At 38.2% G+C, this 26,727-nt stretch overlaps 2 protein-coding genes across 4 annotated transcripts in view; both read right to left on the bottom strand.

The window, feature by feature from the left end:
* Positions 1–20,303, bottom strand: part of Rsbn1 (round spermatid basic protein 1) — a 50,261-nt gene extending 29,958 nt beyond the window's left edge. For both annotated transcript variants that reach the window (XM_050157484.1, XM_050157485.1), the window contains exons 1-2: positions 19,595–20,303; positions 6,217–6,890 (exon numbers count right to left, since the gene is read on the bottom strand). In XM_050157484.1, the coding sequence (XP_050013441.1) occupies positions 6,217–6,890; positions 19,595–20,297 (1,377 nt within the window). In that variant the 5' untranslated portion in view covers positions 20,298–20,303. The remainder of the gene's footprint in view (positions 1–6,216; positions 6,891–19,594) is intronic.
* A 2,187-nt stretch (positions 20,304–22,490) lies between these two features.
* Ptpn22 (protein tyrosine phosphatase non-receptor type 22) overlaps positions 22,491–26,727 on the bottom strand; it is a 51,103-nt gene continuing 46,866 nt past the window's right edge. For both annotated transcript variants that reach the window (XM_050157491.1, XM_050157492.1), the window contains exons 18-19: positions 25,278–25,355; positions 22,491–22,954 (exon numbers count right to left, since the gene is read on the bottom strand). In XM_050157491.1, coding sequence (XP_050013448.1) covers positions 22,890–22,954; positions 25,278–25,355 — 143 coding nt within the window. In that variant the 3' untranslated portion in view covers positions 22,491–22,889. The remainder of the gene's footprint in view (positions 22,955–25,277; positions 25,356–26,727) is intronic.

Below are 26,727 nucleotides of genomic sequence, written 5' to 3'. Positions count from 1 at the left end.
AATATACATCATTCTTCTTCATGTATACCCTTCAACCATGTGGTTGTTATATAGTGAGCCATCTTCCATTTTAACACCACTGTATTGTTAGTTTGCTACTGCTTTCATGTGCAAGTCATATAAATGTTAAGACCTGTGGTCTTTTATGAATCACCAACACTACCTGGGAGTGTTAAAAATGTAGGCTATATTGGGATGGCTCAGAGGTTAAAAGCACTGGCTACTCTTCCAGAGGACCTGGGTTCAGTTCCTATCAGCCACATGGCAGTTCCTACCATCTTTAACTCCAGTTTCAAAGTATCTGACACCTTCTCCTGGTCTCTGCAGAAGCCAGGCATATGCACAATGCATAGGTACACATGCAGGCAAAACACCAATACACATTAAGATGAAGTAAGATTCTCAGCTGAATTATATGCACATTATAGTTTGCTAAGCTCTGAGCCCTAGACTTCCATACCATTCATATGAAGAGGAAAAAAACAATTCCTTGTTAAGGATCTGTCATTATTTGATCTTGGGAAGGTGACAACCAAAATATTGCCATCTATATAGGAAACAAGGACTTGAAGATGACTTCCTCTTTCGTAATGCCCTGTGGTCTTTACAAGGACTAAAAGATTCAAACTCTTAACAATTCCTCTGATGCTTCAGGACTCCTATAAAACAGGGAGCTAAGACTTTATTGTAGAGCTGTAACAACTTAGCCTAAAATCTCTAGAAAGAGTTTTCAAATATCTAATACTATAACCATAATTTACAGCTAATTCAAAAGATCATAAATCACATTTATTCCCAAAGTGTATATAGATAAAATTTTTAAAGAAAAAAGACATAATGTCTTTTTCTATGGTATTTCTCCATTAACTAACCTAAAGATTCCACAAACATTTAAACATTTTTGGTCAAATCTGGTACTCAGTCAATAACCAATTAAAAATTAGAAATGGTACTCCTACAGAAGTATAAAAACACTGTCTTAATATATATGCATGTTCTTTTAGAAATTCAAATTCACAAAGCTAGCCTTTAGCAGTCTGTAGCAGATAGTGATCAAACAAGCTTGGAGTTCCAACTGACAAAATGAACTTACCTCTTGGAGTATTAAAATAGTTGAGGACTATCTATAAAAGGTTCTAAAACAGTCTATACATGGATCCTAGCTTGAGCTAATGCAATAATTTAAAAATATAAAAGTAATAGAAGATCTAACTTTTCTTACAAAAAAACAAGCCTATAGTTTACTTCATGAGCTGAAGTTCTCAGAAGAGAAAACAGAGGTGCCTGGATTAAGTTAAAGATTCCAAAAGGCTAATTGATTTTTTTAAGATTTATTTATTATGTATACATTTATGTATTTATTATGTATACAGTATGTATTTATACAGATTTATGTATTTATTATGTATAGAGTACTCTCAGTATTCTGTCTGTATGCCTGCAGGCCAGTAGAGGGCACCAACCAGATTTTATTACACATGGTTGTGAGCCACCATATGGTTGCTGGGAATTGAACTCAGGATCTTTGGAAAAGCAGGCAGTGCTCTTAACCACTGAGCCATCTCTCCAGCTCAAGGCTAACTGTTAAGAACTCTGTGATTGTGGCAATCTGGAATGAGGCACTTCAGAAACCACCTTCAGATATCTTTAGACTACTTATTGTAGCCAATTATTGTCCATCTCTGTTTAAACTACCATCCTTACCAATTATTAGGTAAATCCTTCCTGGAATGTGCTGCTTATGTATAACCTCCTCCAGCTAGAAAACATCATTTTAAAGCAGCGCTTAGTGAGCCCTCATGTGCATAGGAATCATCAAGGAATCTGCACACACGCAGACTCTGATTTGGAAAATCTCAGTAAAATCAAGAGCATACATTTGTGGTGATGCCAAAAACACTCAAGCATATTTTGATAGCAAGGTTCTAAAGAAAAGCTATAATTTACAATTCTTAAAATTCACCACCACCACAGTGTTTTGCAAAGTATTGGTCTTGAAATATTTTCAATTAAATTCCTAACTTGTGAACCAAACACTTTTCCATCTTTATCTTATTTGATCCATCATATGCTGTATCATTTTTTAAAGATTTATTTTGTGTCTGTAAGTGTACATGCACATGTGTGATGTGTATGCCTCCACATGTGCAAAGAGGGTATCTGAGCTGAAGTTACAAATGTGTCTAAGACCCACAGCTAGTTAAATGAGCATTAGAATCCAAATCCAGGCCTCATGATTGCACAGCAAGTATTTTTAACCACTGTGCCATCTCACCTGTAGGCTATGTTTTAATTTTTTAATTACTCCATTATAGATAAAATCTAGGAAACATATCCTAGTCTGCCTTCCTTTTTTGGTCTCTTCCCGAATTCTCACACTTACATGAAGGTACATTGCGCCTTTACCTTTACCTCTTCCCCATTCTGCTACCATCTCTGCTTTGCCTACATGTTTATTAATCCAAAACCTGCATTTCCTAACCTTAGACCCACATATCCAGCTACTAAATCTTTATAAACATAAGCCTAAATGTACATCTCTAGTTCAAAATATCTCTTAACAGTTGGGCCCTACAGACTCCATAGAAGAGCACCTGCCCAGCACACACAAAATCCTGGTTTCAATCTCTATTATTAAAGAAGGAGTAGAAGTAAAAAATACATCAAAAGATCTCTTAAATACCACAGCACCCCTGTTGCAGAATATTTGTTCACACTGTGAAGATGTGTCTGCCAAGGCACCTTCTGATTAATAAGGAACAGAATGGCCAATAGCTAGACAGGTAGAGGTTAGGCAGGACTTCCAGGGAAAGAGAGAACTCTGGGAAGAAGAAAGGGGGAGGTGACAAGAGACATGAAAAGGAAACAGGAGGTACAAGATGGAAGAGAGATAATACCATGTAATAAAACATACATTATATAAATGAGTTTATTTAAGTTATAAATCTAGTTAGGAACAAGCCTTATCACCATCATCTTCCTAGTTCTCTAAGCCACATCTTAAAACTAACCCTATTCCATTAAATCTAGTTAACATCCATTGAATAATTTCTCAAATCTCATTGTTTTCTCCAAAAGACATCAGTTTGGACATAGAACTTTTCTCTCTAGTTACTATAATAACCTTATCAGTTTTCTTGACCTTACCCTTTAATCTTTATAATTTGTTGTACTCCCCCTATTAAAAGTCATTAATAATCCCCATTATCTTTAGAAAAAGATTTTAGTATATCATATAAAGCTTCACACTTTTAACCACCCCTTAGTCTTATTTTCTCTCCCTTTCCTCACTCTTACCATCCTTAACAATGAGAACGCCCTTTTGCTTATCAAGCTGTTCGCAGTTCCCTGGATGTGGCACATTCTCAAGACTGTATTTTGCATAGGCTAAAATTTCTTTTGATTAACAATGAGTACACAAAGTCAAGTATTGATCTGTTTCTAAGAACCTCCTTAAGCATAACGTGTCTTAAAATACCTTCTAAAATCACCACAAACTCTGCTCTCTCAACAACAGGATTTCCCCTGTGCACACCTCTATTCTTCTTAAACTGTTTTATAATTGCTATTTTACTCATCTCCCTACTAGGTTAAACTTATCAGCTAGTCCTTTAAGAATGGAGTGTTCAGGGACTGGAGTGATGGCTATGATTAAAGAGCACTGACTGTTCTCCCAAAGGATCTGGGTTCAATTCCCAGCACCCAAATGCCAGCTCACAATTGCCAGCTACTTCGAGGGGACCTGACAGCCTCACACAGACATGCATGCAGGCAAAACACCAATGCACATAAAATAAAAATAAGTGAAAGAGGAGGAAGGAGGAGGAAGGAGGAGGAGGAAGGAGGAGGAAGGAGGAGGAGGAGGGAAGAAGAAGAAGAAGAAGAAGAAGAAGAAGAAGAAGAAGAAGAAGAAGAAGAAGAAGAAGAAGAAGAAGAAGAAGAAGAAGAAGAAGAAGAAAGTATCTTGAAATACAGTCATAGACAACTATTATGGCTACATTATTAAACAGTAAACATACACAAACAAAAACAAAAACAAACGAAAAAAACAATTTTTATTATGACTTTATTTAACGTTTAACAGAAGTTCCTAAGACTATAAAACAGATTTCCAAAATATCCCAATTGTTCAATTAATTCCCATAATATAAGCATATTTATTGAAAAATATTAAAAGCAAAGCTTTTTCTACTTTAAGATGAGACACAATTTTAACTTCACAACCACAATCTCTTCTCCTGTAGTTACAGAAGGAGTCAGACAGCCTTGATTTCAATCCCGACTCTTCTACTTTCTAAATTTATGACTTCATTAACAAATGAACAGTTTCTTCAATGGACAACAGAGATTGATTGCTTACCTACCTCCTGGTTGTTGCAAATGCTCAGATATGAATGTGAAAACATTTCTACACGCCGTGAACAAATGTGAACTAACATGCTAGCCTACTTTTCCACATCCATCAAACATTTACAAATGCAAACTTCAAGTTTCATGGGCTATACGAAACTTAAGTTCCTGAAGACCAAGCGCAACAAGACCCACAACCTTCAGTTCTCTTGTATGTCTAAAGTAGCAATATCTAATTCCATAATAATCTAGCATATTCTTTAAGAGTACTTATTTTATAAACCACAAAGTGAATCTCATGGTAAGTTGTTGGTACAGTCATTTAAATATCAGCTCCATTTAAAAAATTAACTGGAGGACAAAAATCAGCAGGGAATATTATTTTGAGATGTCTTAATTAGTCTGTTGACATACAAACTCAACTATAGACTAATATGAACGTTGAAAAGTCACCTTTCCAAAACCATTATCTCCCCCCACAAATTTCTGACTTCTTTTTCAGATATGCTTGCTGGTCTGTCAGAATGAAAATTTATTTCTCTAATCTAAAAAAAGTGATGGAACATGTAAAATCCGCTCTCAGCAGCACCTCTGTTAACTACAACTAGATTAGAGCTGTTTCTTTTCTCTTCTGCAGTATTTATAAAAGTAGGATTCTTTAACTTTCAAAGGACAAAACTCCTTTAAAAAAGAAAAAGAAAGGAAAATGTACTACAAAAGTCTGTACTTTGGTACCTGATTGTGGTAACAAGGCCAAAATCCAAGACGAAGCCCTTTACTGCACATCCAGTTCCAACATCTTGGGCAGACTCATCTTGCGAACTCTCCAGATTAGCTGCTCCTGCTCTCTCTACTGCAGAGAGAACTTCAATTAGAAAAAGTCTGAAGTCCATACACCTAAATTGGATACTCCCCTCGTTGGAGGCAAGGATGGTAAGACTCACTAAAAAATTCAAGTTAGAGGAAGGTTCAGGCAAGTCAAAGTGACTTGAATTCACTATAATATAAGCAGCTGAGAGTCGGATTATGTAACTTTATTTACCTCAAAAAAAATTTAAGGGAAAAGAATGGCAGTAAATCACTCTAAAAGTTGAAAGAGCAGACCATACAATCTTTAAAAAGTGACACCTGAATCACAGCGTCTACAGAATAGCTTAGTACTGCCCGTTCACATTCACAATCTTTCTGAGAAAAGCAAGCAAACCAAAAAATTTTAAAAACCTTCAGACTCTATTATTGTTCTTTTTTATCTCTACAATAACCCCACTGAAAGGAACACTTGGCTAAAAACATATTAGAAAGGAACAGTTCCCTGCTGACTTAAGCCTAACTGCCCAAGCAAGGCTTCAGAATATCCTTTATCTACAACAGTGTCCAAGCAGAAGGAGCAGAGGCAATGGCGGTCTCTCCAGTGACATTCCCAAGCCATACACTTGGGGTGTATTTCTAGGACAGACTGCCAACAAGTTACTAAAAGAATGTAAGCAAAACCTGGTAAATAAATAAGCCAATACCCTTAAGTGTTCTATCCTGGTATCAGAGTCATAACTAATGTTATCGTGAGGCTATCACACTAAATTATAGACAGTCTACAGTAGTATTACCTGAGTTTGAAGTCTGGATTCATTTTCAAGCCAATTTCCATAAACTCACAATGATGTATAAAACATTTCCTCAAGCAAGTAGCAAGTCCTACACCAAAGATCTCAGCAATTAGGAATTACAATTTAAAGAACAGGCGGTCTGAAGTACTTTTATTACCAGGAATTTTTATAATGTGTGCAGGTGTGTGCTATGCAACACAATAAGGTTAATACTGTTGAGACACTATATTTACTATCCAATTGAACAATAATTTTACCTTACCTGAGTGTGAAAATTTGAAATGGTGGTTGTTTCAATATCTTTCTTGCCCAAAATTTCCATTTTCACTGGAGTGTTGGGAAAATTGAAAGCAAAATAGTCCAAAAAGTCTGGGAGATAAGCAGCCGCTCCATGCACTATTGCTAAAGCATAGTAGGCAGCGTTTTTCTCATTCTCACTGAATGTCAAAGCAAGAAACTCCTCAGAAAATCTCTCCATCTCCATTGGAGACAAAAATGAGAGTTCGTCCATGTAAGCATGAAGGACGAGAGCACCACCATTGGACTGGTGCTCTTCATGAATAAAGTTGCTAAATTTAGTACCTGTTTTTAAGAAATTTCTGCGAATAGAGTGTTCTTGGTGCGTTGTAAAAGGTGTCTGTACTCCCTGGGGCACCCGATATTCTTGCATGCCCAAATTTAGTCTGCACAGCTGTTCATCCTTCAGATATCTGAAGGACTCCTTATTAACTCCTGAAGTGCTATTTAGCTGTCCTTGGGTGAGAATTTCCTTGCTGATGCGGGTCAGGCCAGCACAGACGGTTTGTACTTCCTTATTATACATCTTAAGGCGTCTTCCTCGCATGTCTTCTCGGTGTTTCTTTTTCTTTTTCTTCTTTATTTTCTTCAAGACAAAATCATCAGCTCTCTGGGTTTTACCATTTTCATCTGCTGTTTCTGGCCACAATAATTAAAAATAAGTTAGTTGCTAGGACCAGTGTCAATATACATGTGTCTTAAGGTATTTGATCTAAAATTAAATAACTTCTCCTTAATTTCTGAGAATTTATTATTACATCTTTTATCATCAGAAACAAAAACGAGACAAAGATCTTAAAATACAGTAATATTCTGGGTCAAAGACTGTACTAAAAAACTAATAATGAGGTACTGCTGGAACTACAGTTAAGTGGTGTGCAACACTTAATGCGAGGCCATGGATTCCCTCTGCAGCAACACACACACACACACACACACACACACACACACACACACCACTTGTAATGAAGATAAAACACTGGAGTAGCATGTACTACACTATATGGAGTATTTGTTTAGTTATTCAAAATCTAAAGTGAACTTTGTTGGTTCCTGTCTTACTGTGAGTCTATTAACAAAGACAAATTAAGCCATAAAACATTTCTCTACCTATCAAACTGGCTTTTTAAAATACATGTTGTCTTGCAGGGGTGGGGTAGGGATAAAGGCTATAGGAACTATAAACTGACGACAGGTTGCCGCCCACGCTCTCCCTGAAGCTTATGTTACTGTCCACCTCGCTGGTCCTGCCTACTATGCTCTACAGGTATTCTTGTTACTCCCAACTTTTTTCTCCCTTTGTCTCACAACATTTTTGTCACCCCCTTTTTCTGCTGTCATCAGTTTTCTTCAGAAACATATACTTGGGCCTGGTATGGTAGCACATACCTGTAATTCAAGCATCTGGGGGTCTAACAAAGATTAAGAATTGGAAGCCAGTCTGGGCTCTATAGCAACTCTTTCAAAAAAGGAACTGAAACAGAGCCCTTTTCTTCTTCTCATGGGAAAAAGTAAAAGAAAGGCAACACACACACAGCAGAAAACACAGAGGCAAAACCCAGCAAATGGTGACCAGGTTTCCTCTGCACCAGGTTCTGTACAGAGCACTCTTCACAGCGCTTCATTTCCACATACCAGCTGTGAAGTTATTCTCCATACTGTTTCACAGAGGAGCAAAATGAAGTGTAGAGAGTATACTTCTTGGGTTCTTGGGTAAGTATATAATAAGTATACAATAAATGTATTATAGTAAGTATAGAGAGTTTATAATCTTGGGTAAGCCGTTTTACCCAAGATTATAGATAAATGATAACTAGAAAATCTTTAGACTCAAAAACACTTAATCCTTATCAAAAAAAAAAATTTCTCAAATGACAATTTGGTGGGCATGTAGCACAAGCCTTGAAAATATTTATAAACTCCAGATCCAGAAAATACAGTTCCAAGTCAAAGTCAAAGAAATGACTAGAAGTCTACAAAAATAGCATGACAGTATCTTTTAAAACAACAAGAGTAGAATCCTCTAAAATGCCTAATTATAGTGATTAAATTCTAGTAGTTACATAGTACAAATATTTCTTAACCATTATAAATTATGGCGTGAGGGACTGGCATACATAACGTCACCAAATGCTCATACTGTCACTCTTCTGGAAAGCCTGCACTGGTAACTTCTCCACCTAAGCGAGTAGGGAACAAAAGCAGAAAGGCTGCAGTTGCAGCCACCACAGCATTTCCCACTCCAGATTCCACATAGTTAATCTCCACCTTTCTTCTAGACCACAGGTAATCTGTCTAGAGTATATATTATCTTTTATTCCAGAGCACTTAACCTACACTTATTCTGATTCCACTGTTTTTTAACTAAACATGCATTCACCTGACCTTACTAAGAACATACATACCATGTGCTGGGTACACTCGACATTAGGGCTACAGTGCTGACTACAGTACAGACACAACCTTCTCTACTTTCTTGTTCCTTATAATCTAGTTAGAGGAAATCAAGCAGCTACAGTACTACCAGGTAGTTGAAGGTTTAAAAGCTGCCTAAATGTTGGAGAAGCTCTTTTAGAGAGGTGAAATTCAGAATGAGTTCTAAATAATGAGAGCTGGGCATTTGAAGAACTAAGCATGATTTTCTAAAGAGAAGCAAAAGATTTAAAGTCAGCGACAATCTGCTTCATCTGTGTATGTGCTGTATACAGAAAACACAAAACCTATCTGGAGGGATGTGTGCTAAGGTATTCTTGATAGTTATCAATGGTAGGAGGATTATAAATGTCTATATTTTCTGCCTATCTGTATTTCCTAATTTTTTGTAATATTGCATATTAATGCTATCATTTAAAGACTGACTCAAGTTTTAATTTGCCAAAATTGACAAGCCCAAAATAGAAAGACATCCTTTATTTAGTAGTTGGAAAATATACCTGCCCCCCACCAAATCTTTGGGATTAAGTGACTATATTCCTAACTAATCTTCAAATATAGTCTAGCATTTACTATATAGAATTTATCTATCAAGCATAAGCATTTCCAACATAAGTAATTCAGTAAACATAGATACCCAGTTATAGTGAACTTACTTGGCATAATATATAATTACTAACTAGTATAAAGACTATATAAAACCATTTTTAAAATTCCAAATGGCCATATACTACCACAGTTATGAAATCTAAAAAACTATTTTAATGCAAGTCAAAGTTTTTAAAGAATATGAACAATGTACAATGTGTTTGAAACATGCTTTTTTAAAACAAACAAAAAACAGACATGGTGGTTTACCCTCGTGATTCCTGCACTCAAGAGGCAGAGGGAGACTAACCTCTAAGCTAGTCTGGAGTACAGAATCAGAATGAGAAATGGCCTCAAAGAAAGGGAAGGGTGGGAGAGGGAAGAAGACAATAAAAAGTCTCCTCATTTACAAACAACTTACAATGTAACTATATAACATACATAAAATTTTTTGTACTGGAAACTGAAAATATAACCAATCTTTTACTATATACAACTAGATCATAATTCAAACACTCAAATAATTTATATTTTATACCAATAAAACTAAATACTTTGCCTAATAGTAAATCAGTAATTTAGGCAATTTCTCAAGGAACAAAATGTTATTCAATATAAAGGTTAGACCAACTTAAAAATACTCATCTAATTACCCCAGTAAATCCTCGAGTAATTTCATGGGAGGGTGAGGGGACAAGAATATCTCTGAAAATATCAGGTTTAAGTTTCAGAAGGTGTATAAAAACTGAATTATGACCTATATCTGCCACTGAAGGAAGTGCCTTGACTACTAGGCATTTTCTATATTACTATTTGCTTATCAGTGGTATTTCTACATGGCCAAGTCTCTTGGTTTTAGCCAAAAACTCTTATTAAAAAAAAATCAGTTAATGTAACACAGCCTCAAAAAGAAAAGAAAATTAAATGAACCTTAAATTAATTGGAATCTCACAAACTCCAATCTGTCCCTAGCTAATCCTGCTTTTCAAATGTAGACTCTTTTTCTCAGGCTGAGACACAGAAAGTCTGCCTTTCTTTGTAGATAAATTTGAGACCATTCATCTCCTACTTGCTAATGAATTTACATGAAGAAATAAAATTTATTCTTAAATTGCAGTGGTGACAACTAACTGAGAATGGCCTAGGCATCCATTTGCTGTTGGTTATTACATGAAATAGACCACTATTGCTGTAGGAGAAAAATGAAAAAATGCCAATTGCCTTGCTTTGAGTAAAAAAATCATTTAAAAGTCTACAAAAGAGAGAGGGGAAAAAGTGGGGGGGGGAGTCAATGCCTAAAGGCTTCCTTCATGATCTTTCCATTTCTAGTACAGTGGTTTAGTTTTCCCATAGAAAATGTATTCAGGAAGTCCCTTTCTGAATTATTCTCCACAGTGTAAGAGCTAAAACTTACTGTCTTCAGTTCCATTGTCGGTTTCTTTTATTGGTTACTATTATTGTATGTATGTGCATGGGTGCTTCTGTGGAGATCAGAGGACAACTCTATGAAGTTGTCTCCATCTACCTATGTGTGTTCTAGAGCTCCAACTCATTACCAGGTTTCTGCTGCCATATCCTTTCCGCAGTGAGGGGTCTTGCTGGCCCCTCATTGTTGGCTTCTCTCCCTGTCTTCTTGTGCCGATTTGTTTTTGCAGTGACAGCAATTAAACCTACCCTTTCTCGCAGAGCTAGGCAGATGTTCTAGCCTTCACATCAATTTTTAACAGCAAAGAACCAAACTACACTTCACCTATATTAAGGAATTATATTACGTATAAAACTGAAACTCAATATACAGAAAGCATGTCATACTATAGACGGGGACAGTGATCTGAACAAGTTGCTGGCTCCCTTTCAAAGGGTCATTACTACACTTAGAATACATAAAATTATCACTTAAGTCCTCAAATTAGCTAACACCATCTATCATCAAATAGCCTAGTTTACTTTTAACATCACACTAGTTTTCACTAATGCAAAAAAAAGATTAGAGTATAGCTCACTGGGAGAATACTTGTCTAGCATTCAAAGTTCTGGGTTCAGTTCCCAGGACCAGCAAGCACACATACACATTGTGCAAGCACACAAACACACACACAAGTGCACACATACTTGAAAACTATGCCTTAGGAAATATGGTATCTTCAATTCCTAACAACCATGGTAGATAAGCAAACAATTGTTCATATCTTATCATAAATTATCATAAAAACAATAATTGTTCATATCATAATCATAAAAAAGAACTAAAATTGTGTTCTAAAAATTATTTATTTATTTAGTTTTTGTTTTGGAGATAGGACCTTGCAACGTAGCTAGTTTTAAATTGAAGGTTGTCTTACCTTAGTCTCCCAAATGCCAGAAATACTGGGGGAATAAATTCTTTGTGCTTCTCTTGAGAGTAGTTACAATTTTATATAAAAACCTGGTTTAAATAGGAAACCAAAAAGCGGCTCCTTCTGAAGCCAGTTTTTTGGAGTCACTGTTTTCAACACTGGACACACACCCTCGTATGCTAAATAACAGCTAGATAGGTAGAAACCCTGCTCTGCCACTTCCTAAAACTGCACTGTTTTTCACTGGAGAAATAAGTTTTGTTTGAAAGAGGGTCTCACTATTTACCCTAAACTGGTCTTGAAACTATCACATGGCTCAGGCTGGCCTTGAATTCCTGATCCTCTTGCCTTAGCCTGCTGGATGCTACCATTACAGTTACACGAACACATTCAGCCCAAAACATCATGTTTGGTGTTTGGTTTTGTTTTTTTGGTGGGTTTTTTTGTTTGTTTGGTTGGTTGGTTGGCTGGATGTTTTTTGTTTCATTTTTATGTTCTTAACAAAAGTGACCAAACTGTACAGATTTCCCATAGACCCCTACTAACAGGCCCACCATAGCCACACACTTGCTACCACTGAACACACTGACACATCTTCTTCACCCAGAACTCACAGTTCAAAGTATGATTCACTCTTGGTACTGGACATTCTTGGTTGAACAAAAGCAAATGACACGGCCCACCATTGCAATATTATACGGGGCAGATTAATGGCCCTAAAAATCCTGTGATCTGACTATTCACAAGTCTCCATCTTAATTATCAGCAGCCACTGACCAGTTTTTTATTGTCTCCATGGGTTTGTCTTTTTCAGTGTTACATAACTGGAATTGCCCACTATGTAATTCTCTTAGACTGGGGTCCTTCTATTACTGCAGTATTAATGCACTTAAGGTTACTGTCACTTTTCAGAACTCAGTTTGGTTTTAGAGCTGCATACTATTCCACTGGATGCATCACAGTTTGTCTATTGATCTACTGAAGAACATCTGAGCTGTTTCATATTTTTTGGCAATTATGAATATAGTTACTACAAATTTCTATGTAAGTATAAGTTTCCAAATCCTTTGGGTAAATCCAAATAGTATGTGAAGCCGAGCAGTGGTGGTGCACGCCTTTAATCCCAGCACTCAGGAGGCAGAGGCAGGCGGATCTCTGAGTTTGAGGCCAGCCTGATCTACAAGAGCTAGTTCCAGGCTCTAAAGCTAAAGAGAAACCCTGTCTTGAAAAAAAGAAAAAGAAAAAAATAGTATGTGAACTGTCACATCACATAGAGTACGTTCAACTTTGTAAAACACTGCCAAATGGTCTTCCTGAGTAGCTGTTTTTGCACTGCCACAATGAGGTGGCCTCACCTTTTGTAAACTAGTATCTGTTTCTCACTAATGAAATGGAGGAAGGGAGACAGAGTATTTTCCTATAAAAATGCACGTAAATACTTGTCATATTAGACTAAAACAAATAATAAATGCTAATTACTAGTTTCACCCCGAAATGGTGGAAATATAAAGGCAGAGAGTGCCATTTAAGAGCAAGCAATAGCTCTACTGGTGAAGGACTTGTACACATGTATGAGGACCTGAGTTCAATCCCCGACAAGCACCTCAAAAAGCCAACCATAGTAAAGTGGTTGGAACCCCAACACTGGGGAGAATCCCTGGAGCTCACTGGCCAGTCCATCTAACAGATGAGCCAAGGCCCTGGGAGAGACTGTCTTAAAACAAAGGGCAAGTTCCATGAAGAGTGACTCCTGAGACAGAACTCTGGCCTCCACACGCGTACCATACCAGTAAGACCATGAACACACAAACACATACAGAACAAGCTGAAGCTGGATATTTATGTGCCCTGTAATCCAGAACCCACAGTAAGGTAGGAGAGTTGTGGGGTCAAAGCTAGCCTGGGCTATAGCACAACAAAAACAAACAAAACCAAAAGTGCCCATCTGGATGCTTCACAGTAAAGACTGAGATACCTATCTCAGCTCTGATGCTTATTAGTCTCTGGACAAACCCAGAAACCCCCAAACCTTTGTTTTCTTGCCTTAAAACAGTATTAACACTCATGTTAGATGTCATTGCAAGGGTTAAAGAGAATTTAAAGAGAATGAATCTGTCACATAAGTCTGCATCATGAGGGTTGAATAACATTCCTTTAAATGCTTGTCAAGAACTCTGGGATATCAGATTAAATCTAGAAATTATTGGCCCAGAGTATGGGATAGTATACCACAAATGAAACACAAAAGTGGAGAAAGTCTGAGAAAAATAGATGACTCACTAAAAATGTCTATTAGGACCTTATTCGTTATCTCATTTTAATCCAAAAATTCAGTCCAGTAAACACAGAAATTCTTTTTCAAAGATTGAAGCAGAATCTGAAACAAGATGTAACTTTTATTAGGTCATAAATTTGCTGACAGTCAAATTTCAGATCCACCTAACTCCAAAATTCAGTCTTCCACTACAATACAGTATACTTTCTTCCTTTCCACCTCTCCCTAAACACTCTGGCAGATTATTATCTAAGATTATCCAGTTATTATCCATTAATTACAATTAATGGTCTTTAGATGCTAGCCTATATGATGTCCCAATATAGAAAAATATTACTGTATTCACTACATATAATGCCTTTACAATTCATGATCACAAAGACAGCATCATTATGCTATACAGAAGTTTTCATGCCTTACTGACAAGAATATTTTCCTCTCTGGTGGATAGGAAAAAGCATTTCCTGAAGTTTCTGACAACTGAGACTGTGAGTATGTGTGTGCAAGCGCACGTGTGTATGTATGTGTGTGTGTGTGTGTGTGTGTGTATATATACACTTAATACAATCCCAATAATTCTCCATTTCTACTACAAAAACAAATCACATGTTTCTATCAATATCATTCTATTTTCTGAGACAGGGTCCTGTTACAACTAGCAATGCTTAGTCAGTCTCCCAAATGCTGGGATCACAGAAATGTGACATCACACCCAGTATCTTTTGGGTAGCACAGAAGACTTCCACATGATAGCACTTAAGGGGGTCAAAACTGGAAAACAGAAAAGCTGACTATGAAGACTCATAAAAGAGCAAGTCTGGGGTTTGATGATAATGGAGTTGAGAGCAGGCAATCATCTTCCTATTCTTTCCTTAATAAATTAAGATCATACTTATTAACCAAGAACAATTAAAAAGAAACTATTAATTTTGATGGAATATCTTTGGTCTATGCTTCTGTGAACAATAACAAATGAGAGAGAAAAATTAAGATCAGGTAAAAAGGATAAAAAAGGATACAGGGAGCTATTTAGGTAGTCTGAAGCATACTGCTTAAAAGACAGAGGAAATCTTTTAATATTTCTTTATAAAGCATTAGCCAGCGAACAGAACAGAAAGAATGAAGTGGACCCTGAGGTGTTTTTTCTTAGGAGCCCAATGTTCCGTTCCACCATTAGAAAATTTCAAGCATGTTACTTCACCTCTGAAAATTATTTTACGTCCCACTCACATGCCAAGTTTTTCTTCTAACTATTTATGAGTCATGCCAGGTGTCTGAAGTGGTAATATCTGGAATTAGCCTATCCGTGAATTTGGACTGAGTACTGTTGGGCTGATGTGCAGGAACAGGTCTCTTAGTCAGAGGTAAGCAACTTTCTCTGAGAAGAACACAGCAGGCTTTGTGGGCATATGGTCTCTGCCTCAACTACTCCTACTCTGCTTCTATAATGCAAAAACTGGTACAGACAGTTGCACTCCAATAAAACTTTATCTGTGGACATAGAATTTACATCCCACATGGTTTTCATGTGTTAGGTTTTTCCCATAATCTGAAACATAAAAACCAATCTTAGTAACTTGTAAAATAAGAGACAGAAGAACTGATTTTTGTTTTGTTCTGAGACAATGTCTCAGGGTCCAGGCCAGCTTCAAGTTCACATGTGGGAAAGAATGACCCTAAACCTCTGACCTTTTAGGTGCTAGAATTACAACCAGTGCTACCACACCCAGTTTGGGGCAGTGCTGGGGACTGAACCCAGGGCTTTGCAAGTTAGGCAAGCTCTCTACCAACATAGCTGGCTGGGAACTTGCTCTGTAACCCATGCTGGCCTGAAACTTTCAGTTGTGCTGGTTAGCTTTGTCAATCTGGCATACATTAGAGCCACATGGGGAGCGGGAACCTCAATTGAGAAAATGCCTCCATCAGACTGAAAGTCTGTGGGACATCTTTTTGATTAATGATTGATGTGAGATGGCCTGGAGAGTACCAAACCTGGGCAGGTGATCCTGCATGATAGAAGAAAACAAATAGAGCAAGCTAGCAGCATTCCTTCGTGGGTTTTGCTTCAGTTCCTGCATCCTGGTTCCTGCCTTGAGTTCCTGCTCCTGACTTCCTTTCATGATGGACTATGACGACCTGTGAAGTAAACTCTTTCCTTCCTATGCTGTTACGGTCATGATGTTTATCATAGAAACAGAAAGCAAACCAAGACATCATCTGCACAAGTGATTTCACAAAGGCGCAAGAGAAATTCAATGCAAGAACAATAAGCTTTCAATTACAGGTGTTCCAGTGATTGTTTATCTAGAGAATGCTCCCTTTCAGGAAAAAAAACACGTCATAAAAAAACTGTATGGCGGGCTGAGAGATGGCTCAGAGGTTAAGAGCACTGCCTGCTCTTCCAAAGGTCCTGAGTTCAATTCCCAGCAACCACATGGTGGCTCACAACCATCTGTGATGAGATCTGATGCCCTCTTCTGACCTGCAGGCATACACGCAGGCAGAATGCTGTGTACTTAATAAATAAATAAATAAATATTTAAAAAAAAAAAACTGTATGGCAACCTGATAAAAAAAAATAACCAAAAAAAAAGAAAGAAAAGAAACAAACAACCCCTAAATATATACTTAACCATATGACCTAATAAGAACATTCCTCAAAGAAATAAAAATTTGCTTCTGAATGGGGAAAAAAAAAAACTCTGAAAGGGAACCTCTATTTCTAGTAGTGCCAAACTAGACACCAATGCCCTTAAATCCAAGAAATCATTGTATACCCTTGCTGAGAATACTATCCAGGGCGGAAAAAGTGAGAGCCATTGACACATGGATGATCTCATGCTGAGTTTACAGGCTGGCTTCAAAAGACCCCAAGTACATCATATTCTCTATTGACAACATTACAAAGATAGAGAACAGACTAGTGATTCTTACTGGTCAGAAACAGTAGAGAAGGTAAGGAGACATTGCCTAATGCTGCAAAAGGAACGTTCATGAGAGCTCTTTCTGGAGAGTTTTGTGCCTTGTTTACGGTGGTGGTTACACTAATCTACATATGATAAAATGATACATTGTGCCAATGTCAATTTCCTGGTGTTAGTATTATACAATAGTTATGTAAGACACAACCACTGAAGTAAACTGGAAAAGGAAATAGACTTCTCTAATGGTAATTTTTGCAATTTATAATTATTTCAAAGTAACTAGACAATTCCTAAAAAATCTTAGCATACACAAAAGGATGAGATTACTCTGTAAACAACAATCTACTTTATTAGAGCTGTTTACAGGACCAAGTAGTAAAAATAAAAGCCAGCTTTAACTGCCTACTATGAGCCAAGCCCTATTTTAAGTGCTTTCCATACACTGCCCCCTCTTCATCCCTGTAACAACTGTATGAATGGAGTACCCAACCCCATTTTACAAACAGGAACACTGGGGTTAAAGAGAAGATTAATTCGATCCTAATCACACAGTAAATACTAGAACCAAAATTTAGTTCCAAAGTCATCCCTTCTGAACCTGAGGGTACCAAAACTAAACATACTGATATTTACAAGTATTGGTCCAGAGGCTTGTAATAAACAATGTTAAGCCAGTTTCTTTTCAGCATGAGCTTCAGAGCTCTTAAAATGCCAGGGCATTTCAGATATCGAGACCACTACAGTGCAGGTTTCCTCCAGTACATCTGACCAGAGGGTCCTACTTCCTCCAGAATATATAGAGTTTGGGTATGCAATTCAATTATATCTAAACCAAAATGAATAATATTCAAATGGCCTGATTTTAACCCATTTCTTTTCTTCATGAATTGGCAAAAAGCTGTGCAGTCCAACATAGTAGCCATGTACACAAGTTATAAATTAGAATAAAATTTCAGTTTTTCAGTCACACAGCTACATCACAAATCTGCTGAAGTGCCACATATGGCTACCATATTGGACATCACAGATATAGAACAGTTACATCATCTGAGGAAAGTCTACCCAGCAGTATTAAGAGACTTGTTTTGTCTGATTGTAAAAGAACACAGGGCCTGTACAGTCTTCAGAGAGGCACACTGTGAATTACTACACATGTCAGCATCACCTTCCCCCATAAAGAGAGACTGATACTTTCTAGTCAGCCTGACTGCCACCAGAACGAGAATCTCAAAGCACAAGGAAAAGGTAAGCAAAGAGGTAGAGAAAAGGAAGCAAGGAAAAGCAAAGCTGGCCAGACCAGAAATGAAGCTTGAACTAACATTTAGGAGCCTGGATTCTATGATTTTTTTTTTAATTTAAATTTCATCTTTAGTAATGAGACCATGTAGGTGAAGTCTCTTCTTTATTTTGGGCCCTGGTGTTCTCTCCTGCAACACAAATTTAAAAGAAATGATTATTCAAAATTCCCTGTAGCTGTGTCTGGACACACGCCATGGGGGGGGGGGGGATGAGGGCAAAAAAATAAGCTACTCTAATATGCAAAATAGTTGTAGATTGGAAACTGGCACACGGGTCAGCCTGCCACAGCTCTACTTCCTGAGAATATCTGGACACCACCGAAGGAAAAAGATGCAGTTCTGTCCAATGAAAACTTATTATTTACACCTAAACGCACACACATACACACACACACACATACACACACACACACATACACACACACACACACACACACAAACCGGTTAGCACTAAGACCAAATATATGGGAAAAAAATGCAAGATACTCAAAACTTCAGGTTTAAAGACTAGTTCACTAACATGTAGTAACTGAAGGGGTCCCAGTACTCAAACACATATTAGGGTGCTAGTATTACTAAGATTACGAATATTACAAGTTATAAATATCATATACAAAGTATAAATCCGACATGACCAAAAGTACACTTCATTTCTTCCACGAAGAATATAAACAGATGCTACAAGCATCTGGCACTAGTAGACACAAATTTTGGCTAACCTATTTTCTCTCAAAACCACACTTAGTCCTGTGTCTTCTGTGTGAAATACCTTTAAGGACTGCTGAAATTGCAGAGATTCTCAAACAGTGCTCGGGCAGAATGAAACAGAACTAGAATCTGCATCTACATCCTACTGCACGCTTCCTTCTCTGCAGAGAAATGGTGGGTCTACTTCCTAAGATTCAGAGGGAGATAGAAACCTGCCTCGGACCAATCCTATGCCATACTAAGAACTAAAAAGGCTAATATTAATTTTTTTAGCTATTTTTACCTAGTCCAGCTGAAAAAGAAATACCATAAGTGATTTTTTTTTAACCTCGCTGAAGCTAAGAGTTGTGTAACCTCTTTGAGAATTCAAACTCAGAGCCCAGAATCAAACCTGTGAATATTTTGGTGCCGGGCATGAGAAAAACTAAAGATTTCAAAGAACGAAAACAAGAAGGGACTATCAGTGACAAGCGTTTACTTCAGTAAGGCTGGTTTTAGTACCCCACCTACTAATCCGATGCCAAGCACCGCGCGGCGCGGAAACCCTGCCGAATTTGAAAATAAACGTTGCAAAGGATCCGGGGGACTGCAAACGGGGATGGAAACTGACAGCTTGGCCTCACAGAGAAGCCTCAAGTAGGTCAAACTGTGGCAACCGTCTGCAATCCGGAGTCCACTCCAGTGGGCTCAGGGGAGTAGAGCGGCGTCGTTCAGTCCTAAAGGGGCGGGATACGGGCACCAAGATCTAGAGCCCGAGCCCAGGCGCTTCGCCTGCTCTCACCTCTCTTGGGGGCCTTGATCAGAGGCACCCCTCCGCTCCTCTCGCCGTTTTCCTGCTTGTCCTTGTGCTTGAGATCGCCCGGAACGCAGGCGCCAGGGTCACCATCGGAGCTGCGGTGGTGATGGTGCTTGTGCCGCTCCTTGTGGCCCTTATGCTTGGGCCCGGCCGCGCTCACCGTCAGGGGCGAGAAGGTGAAGAGGGCCGAGGTGCCCGGGGCCGGCAGCGGGGCAGCGACAGCGGGCCCGGCGGGCGCCAGCGACGGTGGCGGCGGAGGCGGCAGGAGCAGAGGTTCAACAGGGCCCGGGACGGTTGGGGCGGCATTCGTTGGAGGCAGCGGCCCGGGATGTTGGCGGCTGCGACGCCGCCGATGAGGGGGAGTGAGAGGGGGGTCCTGGCTCGGCCGCCCCCGCTTCTCCTGAGAACCCCCGCTGCTCGCCCGGCGTTGCCGCTTCACTCCCCGCGGGGAGACCCCAACATGGGGTTTCTCCTTCCCTTCTTTGTCCAGCTCCTCCTGCGCCGCCACCGCCCGTACTACGCGAACCGCTCCGACCTGCGCAGCCATTTCACCCACAAACACACATTTAAATGTCCCGACCGCCCCCCCGTCCCCGATTCGCGCAAGCGTCGCCCGCGCAGGGCCCGCTGGGCATTGGAGTCTCTCCTCCGCCCTCCACCGCTCCGTCCTTCTCGTAGAGCTGAACATGCCGGAAACGACAGTTCCGGCACCTCTCCGCAGACCTCGCCAACCGAGCTTCTATTGTAAAGCGCCCTGGACGCGCAAGGCCTGGCGGGAGTTGTAGTTCCACCGCCCGCCGTGTGCCCGGCTCTCTGAGTGGAGGAGCAGAGAAGGAGCGTGCGCCCAGGCACGCTTCGGGGTGCGACGCAACTGCCGCCGGCAGGCGAGTTACCGCCAACCGCCCTAACGGCCCAAACAATGTTAATAGCTTTCAGGGTCTGGCGGTGTGTTCAGGCGGTCCTCTTGCAGTGTTCCTTCTTCTTCTTGCCCGGAGTAGGTGGTCTCCATAGTGACGTTTCAATTTCGTATTTCTCTTCTAGCCTTTGTGAGGTAAAAGAATCTCCAGCTTTTACCCTTGACAAACGACGAGAAAAAGAATTTCGGAACGTGTAAAATGACGATCTTGTTGTAAAGTGTAGCGGGTTTGCTATTCAGGGGGAAAAAATAGGAGCGTTTTCAGTGGCATTGCTGTGGTTACAGCTGCAAGCTTAAGGCAGGTGCTATGAGTGCCCTGAGCGCAGCCCCCACCTTGCCAGAGTCAGATTTTCCTATGTGCTTGGAAAGGAAGAATCCAGCATTTATGTTGAATATACAACTATACTTAACGAAAAGTTCTCGATAGAAATCGTTTAATTTTTTTCAAGCCATAAGTACAAATTTGCAAATGTGGAAAAGCTTTGTCAAGCTGACAACACTTAAAACAATCGTCCCTGTTCGTCAGGAAATAGTGTTTCCTCAGAAATTTGATTTAATAATTGGCTACCATGATATACTAAGCATGTAAGAAGCACTTTGGTTTAACACTAGTTCCCAGAGAAGTAACTTAGGCAGAGTGAACTTCTGCAATAACAGTTATAGCTTAAAATAGCGTTCTTAAACACCTACTGGGTATGCGTTGTACTACAATGAGCAAACAATACCTTTCAGTTAGTCCTAGCATTCAGTTTCCTAACGAAAAATATTAAGGCAAAAATAACACTATTGCTAGGTTGTATTTTCTTAAGTAAAAATATCCAATTAAATAGGAAAGTAAAGGGAATCTTTTAAAACAATATCCATTAACTTATTTACTGTGTAAATGTAGATTTTAAATTTACTTGGGAGAATCCATAGTCCTACAGAAATACATTTTCAAACTACCAGTACCTTTAAATAATTATGAACATAAACTGTACAGGTTTATATGGGGCCTTTTCTATGAAGAAAACACTATCAAAAAAGAATTCAAAGTAATTTTAAAGTTTAAAGTGCTAGCAAAAAGTAACCGCTATTGATTATTTTTGTAGAATTGGAAAAAACTTAATGTGGAATATAGTTGTACACCTTTACAGCAATATAAAAATGATCACTGCCATTATTTGTACATCATTTTCTTTAATATTTCTTTTCCACATTTGGGAAGGTGGGGGAGGTATACTCCATTTAGACAAAAATAATACCCTGGGAACAGTCATTGCCACAGCAGTAATTTTGTGCTGCAAACACAAGGCAAGGGTGTTTTGTTTTGTTTTTCTTTTGTTTTGTTTTCTTTTGTTTTTTTTTTTTTTAATAAAACCTGTAGGCAGTCATGATGGAGCACACCTGTAATGTCAGCATTCTTCAGGTTGAAGTAGGAGAACCATTAGTTTGAAGCCAGCCTGGGGCTGCATAGCAAGACCTTGTCTATTAAAAAAGAAGAAGTTTGCTATTAAGGCAATGTAGAAGGGTTGGAGAGATGGCTCAGTCGGTTATGAGCACTTACAACTCTGCAAAGGACCCTGGTTCAGTTCTCAGAACCCACTAAGCAAGTACCACCTGTAATTCCAGTTCAAGGGGATCTACCTCCCTCTCCTGGCCTCGGTGTGCACTACATATAGGTGGTATATATCCATACATGCAGGCAAAAACACTTGTAACTTGTACACATAAAGATATTTTATAAAGAGAACTTTACTATCAAATTCTTACAGGCCTATATTAAAATGAATGCTTGTGCAGGGCTTGATGTATGCCTTTAATCATCTTAGCCCTCCAGAGGCTATGACAGGAAGATTACCTTAAAGAGTCAAATTAACATAAAAAGATATCATCTCAAAACAAAAATTTACACATCCGGAGAAAGTAGAACAGAGGAACTGGAGAGATTTTCAGCAGTTAAGACCATTGGCTGCTCTTCGGAGGATCCAGGTTCAACTCCAAGAACCCACATGGCAGGCAGCTCATAACTACCTGTAACTCTAGTTTCAGGAGATCTGACGTCTTCACACAGATATACATGCAGGCAAAACACAAATGCATATGAAATAAAAATAAATTATAAAATAAAATAACTTCCAAAAGCGAAAAATAAATCCAGCTTGAAACATGATAAACTTTATTGACAGTTCCCAATTAGATGTCAAAAATATGAAAACACAAGGTTGTTGGAAGTTTTTTACATATAGCTTCCCTTTTGAAAGCTATTAACACACTATATCTTCATTATTGATATTATTAATAATAATATTATTATAGCAGTATTCTAGTAGTTTTATTTGTAGGAACATATGCAGCCAATATTCTTATAAATTCAGTGGTGTATTAAATATTCCAAGTTGATGGTGGGTTCCTTGGTCCTTTGGGTTTTGAAAAACGATTTCCAAAACCTGGAGACAAAAAAAAAAATTGAATGAAAATAAGTACTTTTATGTGGAAATGTGGAAATGAATACTTGGATTTTAGAATACATCACTGAAAAAGTTAAACACCCTCTTTGATCAATTTAATAATAGACTGGAAAGGCACTAGAGTAATTAAAATTTAAATTAAATAGAATATTCTTTTTGCTATACTAGAGATCAAACTAATGGCCTTGTCATATGCGAAGGCAATTACTCTGCCACTGGGCCACACCTCCAACCCAAATACTACTATTTAAATTTAGACATTTACAGTTAACTAATGGTAATAATTGTATGAAGAACCATGATTGTAGTAGCCTTCAATAACTGGATGCATAGCACTGTTTATCTGTTTTAGTCACCCACCATGGATGACAAATTTCACTTTTATAAAATTCAGCACTTATTTGTGTGCTGTTATCAAATCAAGTTCTATATCTATGCAGCCACAGAAATTTCTGAGTCTACTAAAATATGTCTCCAAAACTTGGAAAATATAAAACAATCCTGAAAGAAATAGTTGTTAAATAAGTTTTAATTACTTCCTGAAATGCACTTCCCTTGCCTCCAAAAAAAGAATAAGAAAAAGTTTCACATAAAATAAGGCTATTAGTAGGTGTTTTCAGAAAGAAATTCAGACTGGTGACATTTATTTGTCTTTTCCTTTCATTGTGGTAGATTTTCAAAGCATCTGACACTTAGCAGCTTTGGTGCCTTAAATTGAAAAATAGAAGGGTTTGAAACTTAAAGTGAGAGCAGAAAGTGAAACATTAACATATTCAGAATATTTAATGTCATCACCTTTCCTAGTAACTTTTTACATATGTGACTAAATTTAAGTCTAAAAACAAAACTAGAGTAGGCTAGATATGGTGGCAACTGCCTGTAATCCAAACACATAGGAGGTTAAGATAGGAGGATCGCAAGTTCAAGGTCAACCTGAAATACGTAGCAAGACACACACACACACACACACACACACACACACACACACACTGTATGCCAGAGTTGAAAGAAACCTGAAAGAAGATGTTTATTAACTAGTGATTTTAAATGTTGGAAGAGGTGTATAGAGCCGATTTCATATACATGTTACTCCACTGAAGATAAAAGAGAAGGAAAAATATTCAGGCTAAATAGTTCACACATCAGAACCATCTCCTCTTAGCACAAGCACCTTAACTATAGCCCAGTATACAGTAAAGAGGGGTGAGAACATGAAATGTGACTACTTAGAACAACTAAAATTTCAAACGCCTATATTTGACCTGATTTGCTATCCAATTCTTAACACTTTAGAACAGATTTACCCTGCTGTTTTCTCTATATGGGTCAATTCAGGAAAAGTTAACATGAACCACATGCTTTTTTTTTTTTTATTTCAACTTAGGGGAAAAACTGAGATAGAAATGCAAGCCCAGGCTGGCCCTGAAGTCATGATCCTTCTGCCTCAACTTACCATTTGCTGCAATTACAGGTGTGCATCATCAGAGCAACGGAAATATTTTAATAACATGATCTTACAGTTTATATTGCCATTATTAAAGGGAAAATGAGATATAAGTGTTGCTTTCCAGCACACAGACTGTTGAAATCTAGGCATGTTTGAGAAGAAGCAGCACGGATGCAGGTAGGGTTTTATACCAGCGCCACAGCAATGGAAAGTCAGATGGTCTATACATCACTCAAGGGATTCGGGGAAAAGGAGAAAGCAGAAAACTTTTGTGATCAAGACAGAGTTGCATTTTTTTCATAGTTCATACAATGTTCCATATGAATATTTTTAACTAATTTTATACAAACCTTCACTTTTAAATTGTAACAATTGAAATATTGAGTTAAAGAAATGCAGCCCAAATTTTATAGTTTTAACTCTAGAGCATAACTATAGAGTCATAGAGTTTCTAGTAAGTATTTTCTCAAATTAGACAAGGACTATAATGACAGAGATTGCTCCCTCATTTTCTGCTTCTTCCTCTGAAATAAAATTATATTGGGGCAATTGTATATCTACCTAGCAGTATTACATTTTCTGATCTTCCTACAATCTTTAGAATTAATTTATTTTGCATGTATTGGTGGTTTGCTTTCATGTATGTCTGTGCACCATGTTTGCAGTGCCTTCAGAGACCAACAGAGGGCATCACCAGCTCCTCTGGAACTGGAGTTAAAGACAGTTGTGAACCACCTTAGAATTAACTGAACCTGGGTCCTCTGAAAGAGTATCCAGTACTCTTAATTCACTGAGCCATCTCTCCAACACCAATTTATATACATTTTAAACTATGCTATAAAATAATACACATACCAAATTTCAGAAAGGAGCTGGAATTTTTTGGCTGAACACATTCTGCTGGCTTGCTTGGTGTAGAAGAATTACAAACACCTGTAATCAGAAGAAAATTATGTTGGGTAATGAATGACAACAGATTTAGATTACCATTTATTTGCTTGCATGATTATTGAAATTAAACATTTCCTCCCAAGCAATACTCCAAAATAAATATATCAGTATCATATTAAACATGTTCTAAATGGTTGAAATTATATTTTTATATTATAATTAAGATACGGAGGGGGAAGCTCTCAGCCTGTATGCCTGAACTCATTATGTAACCCAGGCTGGCCTTGAACTTGTGGTGGTACTCCTGCCTCAGTGTCCCAACTACAGAGATTACAGGCCAGAATAACCATGCCAAGCAAGATTTACTTTATTTGCAAACAGATTATATAAGAAGACACAAAATGTAAGAAAATGTGTGAAAGGAATGGTGGTGTGGGATATTACTCTATGTAAAGGGGTTGCATTTGATTACACTGCATTTGATTACACTGCATTTGCTAATTATGGAGAGATGTGTTGCTGTTGCACCTTGCCAGTCTAAGGCGCATGATTGGTCTAATAAAAAGCTGAATGGCTAATAGTTAGGCAATAGAGGGACAGGCAAGACTGGTGGGCAGAGAGAATAAGCAAGATAAGAAATCTAGGCCCGAGGAATGAGAGAGAAGGAATGAGAGAATGGGGTAGAAAGAGAGGGAGACAACTGGGGCCCGAATCCAGGCAGCAGCTAGCCAGACAAGGAGGAAACAGGAAAGCAAGATATATAGAATGAAAGAAAGGTTAAAAGCCCTGAGGCAAAACATAGATAAAGAGAAATGGATTAAAAACAAGAGCTAAGATAAGACCAAGCATTCATAACTAATGACAAGTCTCTGTGTCATGATTTGGGATCTGGTTGGTGGCCTATAGCGGGAATTCTAATTCTGACTCTGGGTATTTATTAAGAACTAATAGAATTCGTGGCCCAAAAGAAAATTCACATTCGGCTTTGGAGTTTATCTTTGTCCTCTGATCAGTTCATAGTATGCTTTCCCCATCTCACACTAGGTCATCTGTGGCAAGCTGAGGTTTCTCTTACATTGTCCTCTACTTCTAAATTTCTTTCTTTCCAGAAAATTTTTTCGCATAGATGATTCTAAGCTCAGGCCATAGCCTCCCAAAGTCATAGTTAGGTTGCTTGGTTTGCTGTTGTATTTAATATGCGCAGGCCTAAAAAGGTGTGTGTGTTCCTAACACCTTAATGTAAATATGTACCAGTTTCTACCAAGTTTTAAAAGGAATTCTGTAAAACTGGATCTACATTTTATATGTGCCTGTCTTACAGAAATAAAGATTTCTCAGGTTTTTGGAAACTTTCTCCAAAACAACTTATAAGTAAGGAGAAATTACTACATACTCTCTTTTGCTTATTCTTAAC

The sequence above is a fragment of the Alexandromys fortis genome, unplaced genomic scaffold (assembly GCF_014885135.2).
Source record: "Alexandromys fortis isolate MF-2015 unplaced genomic scaffold, M_Fortis_MF-2015_v1.1 scaffold_78, whole genome shotgun sequence".
In the NCBI taxonomy this organism is placed as follows: Eukaryota; Metazoa; Chordata; class Mammalia; order Rodentia; family Cricetidae; genus Alexandromys; species Alexandromys fortis.
This window is presented reverse-complemented; position numbering and strand designations above follow the sequence as displayed.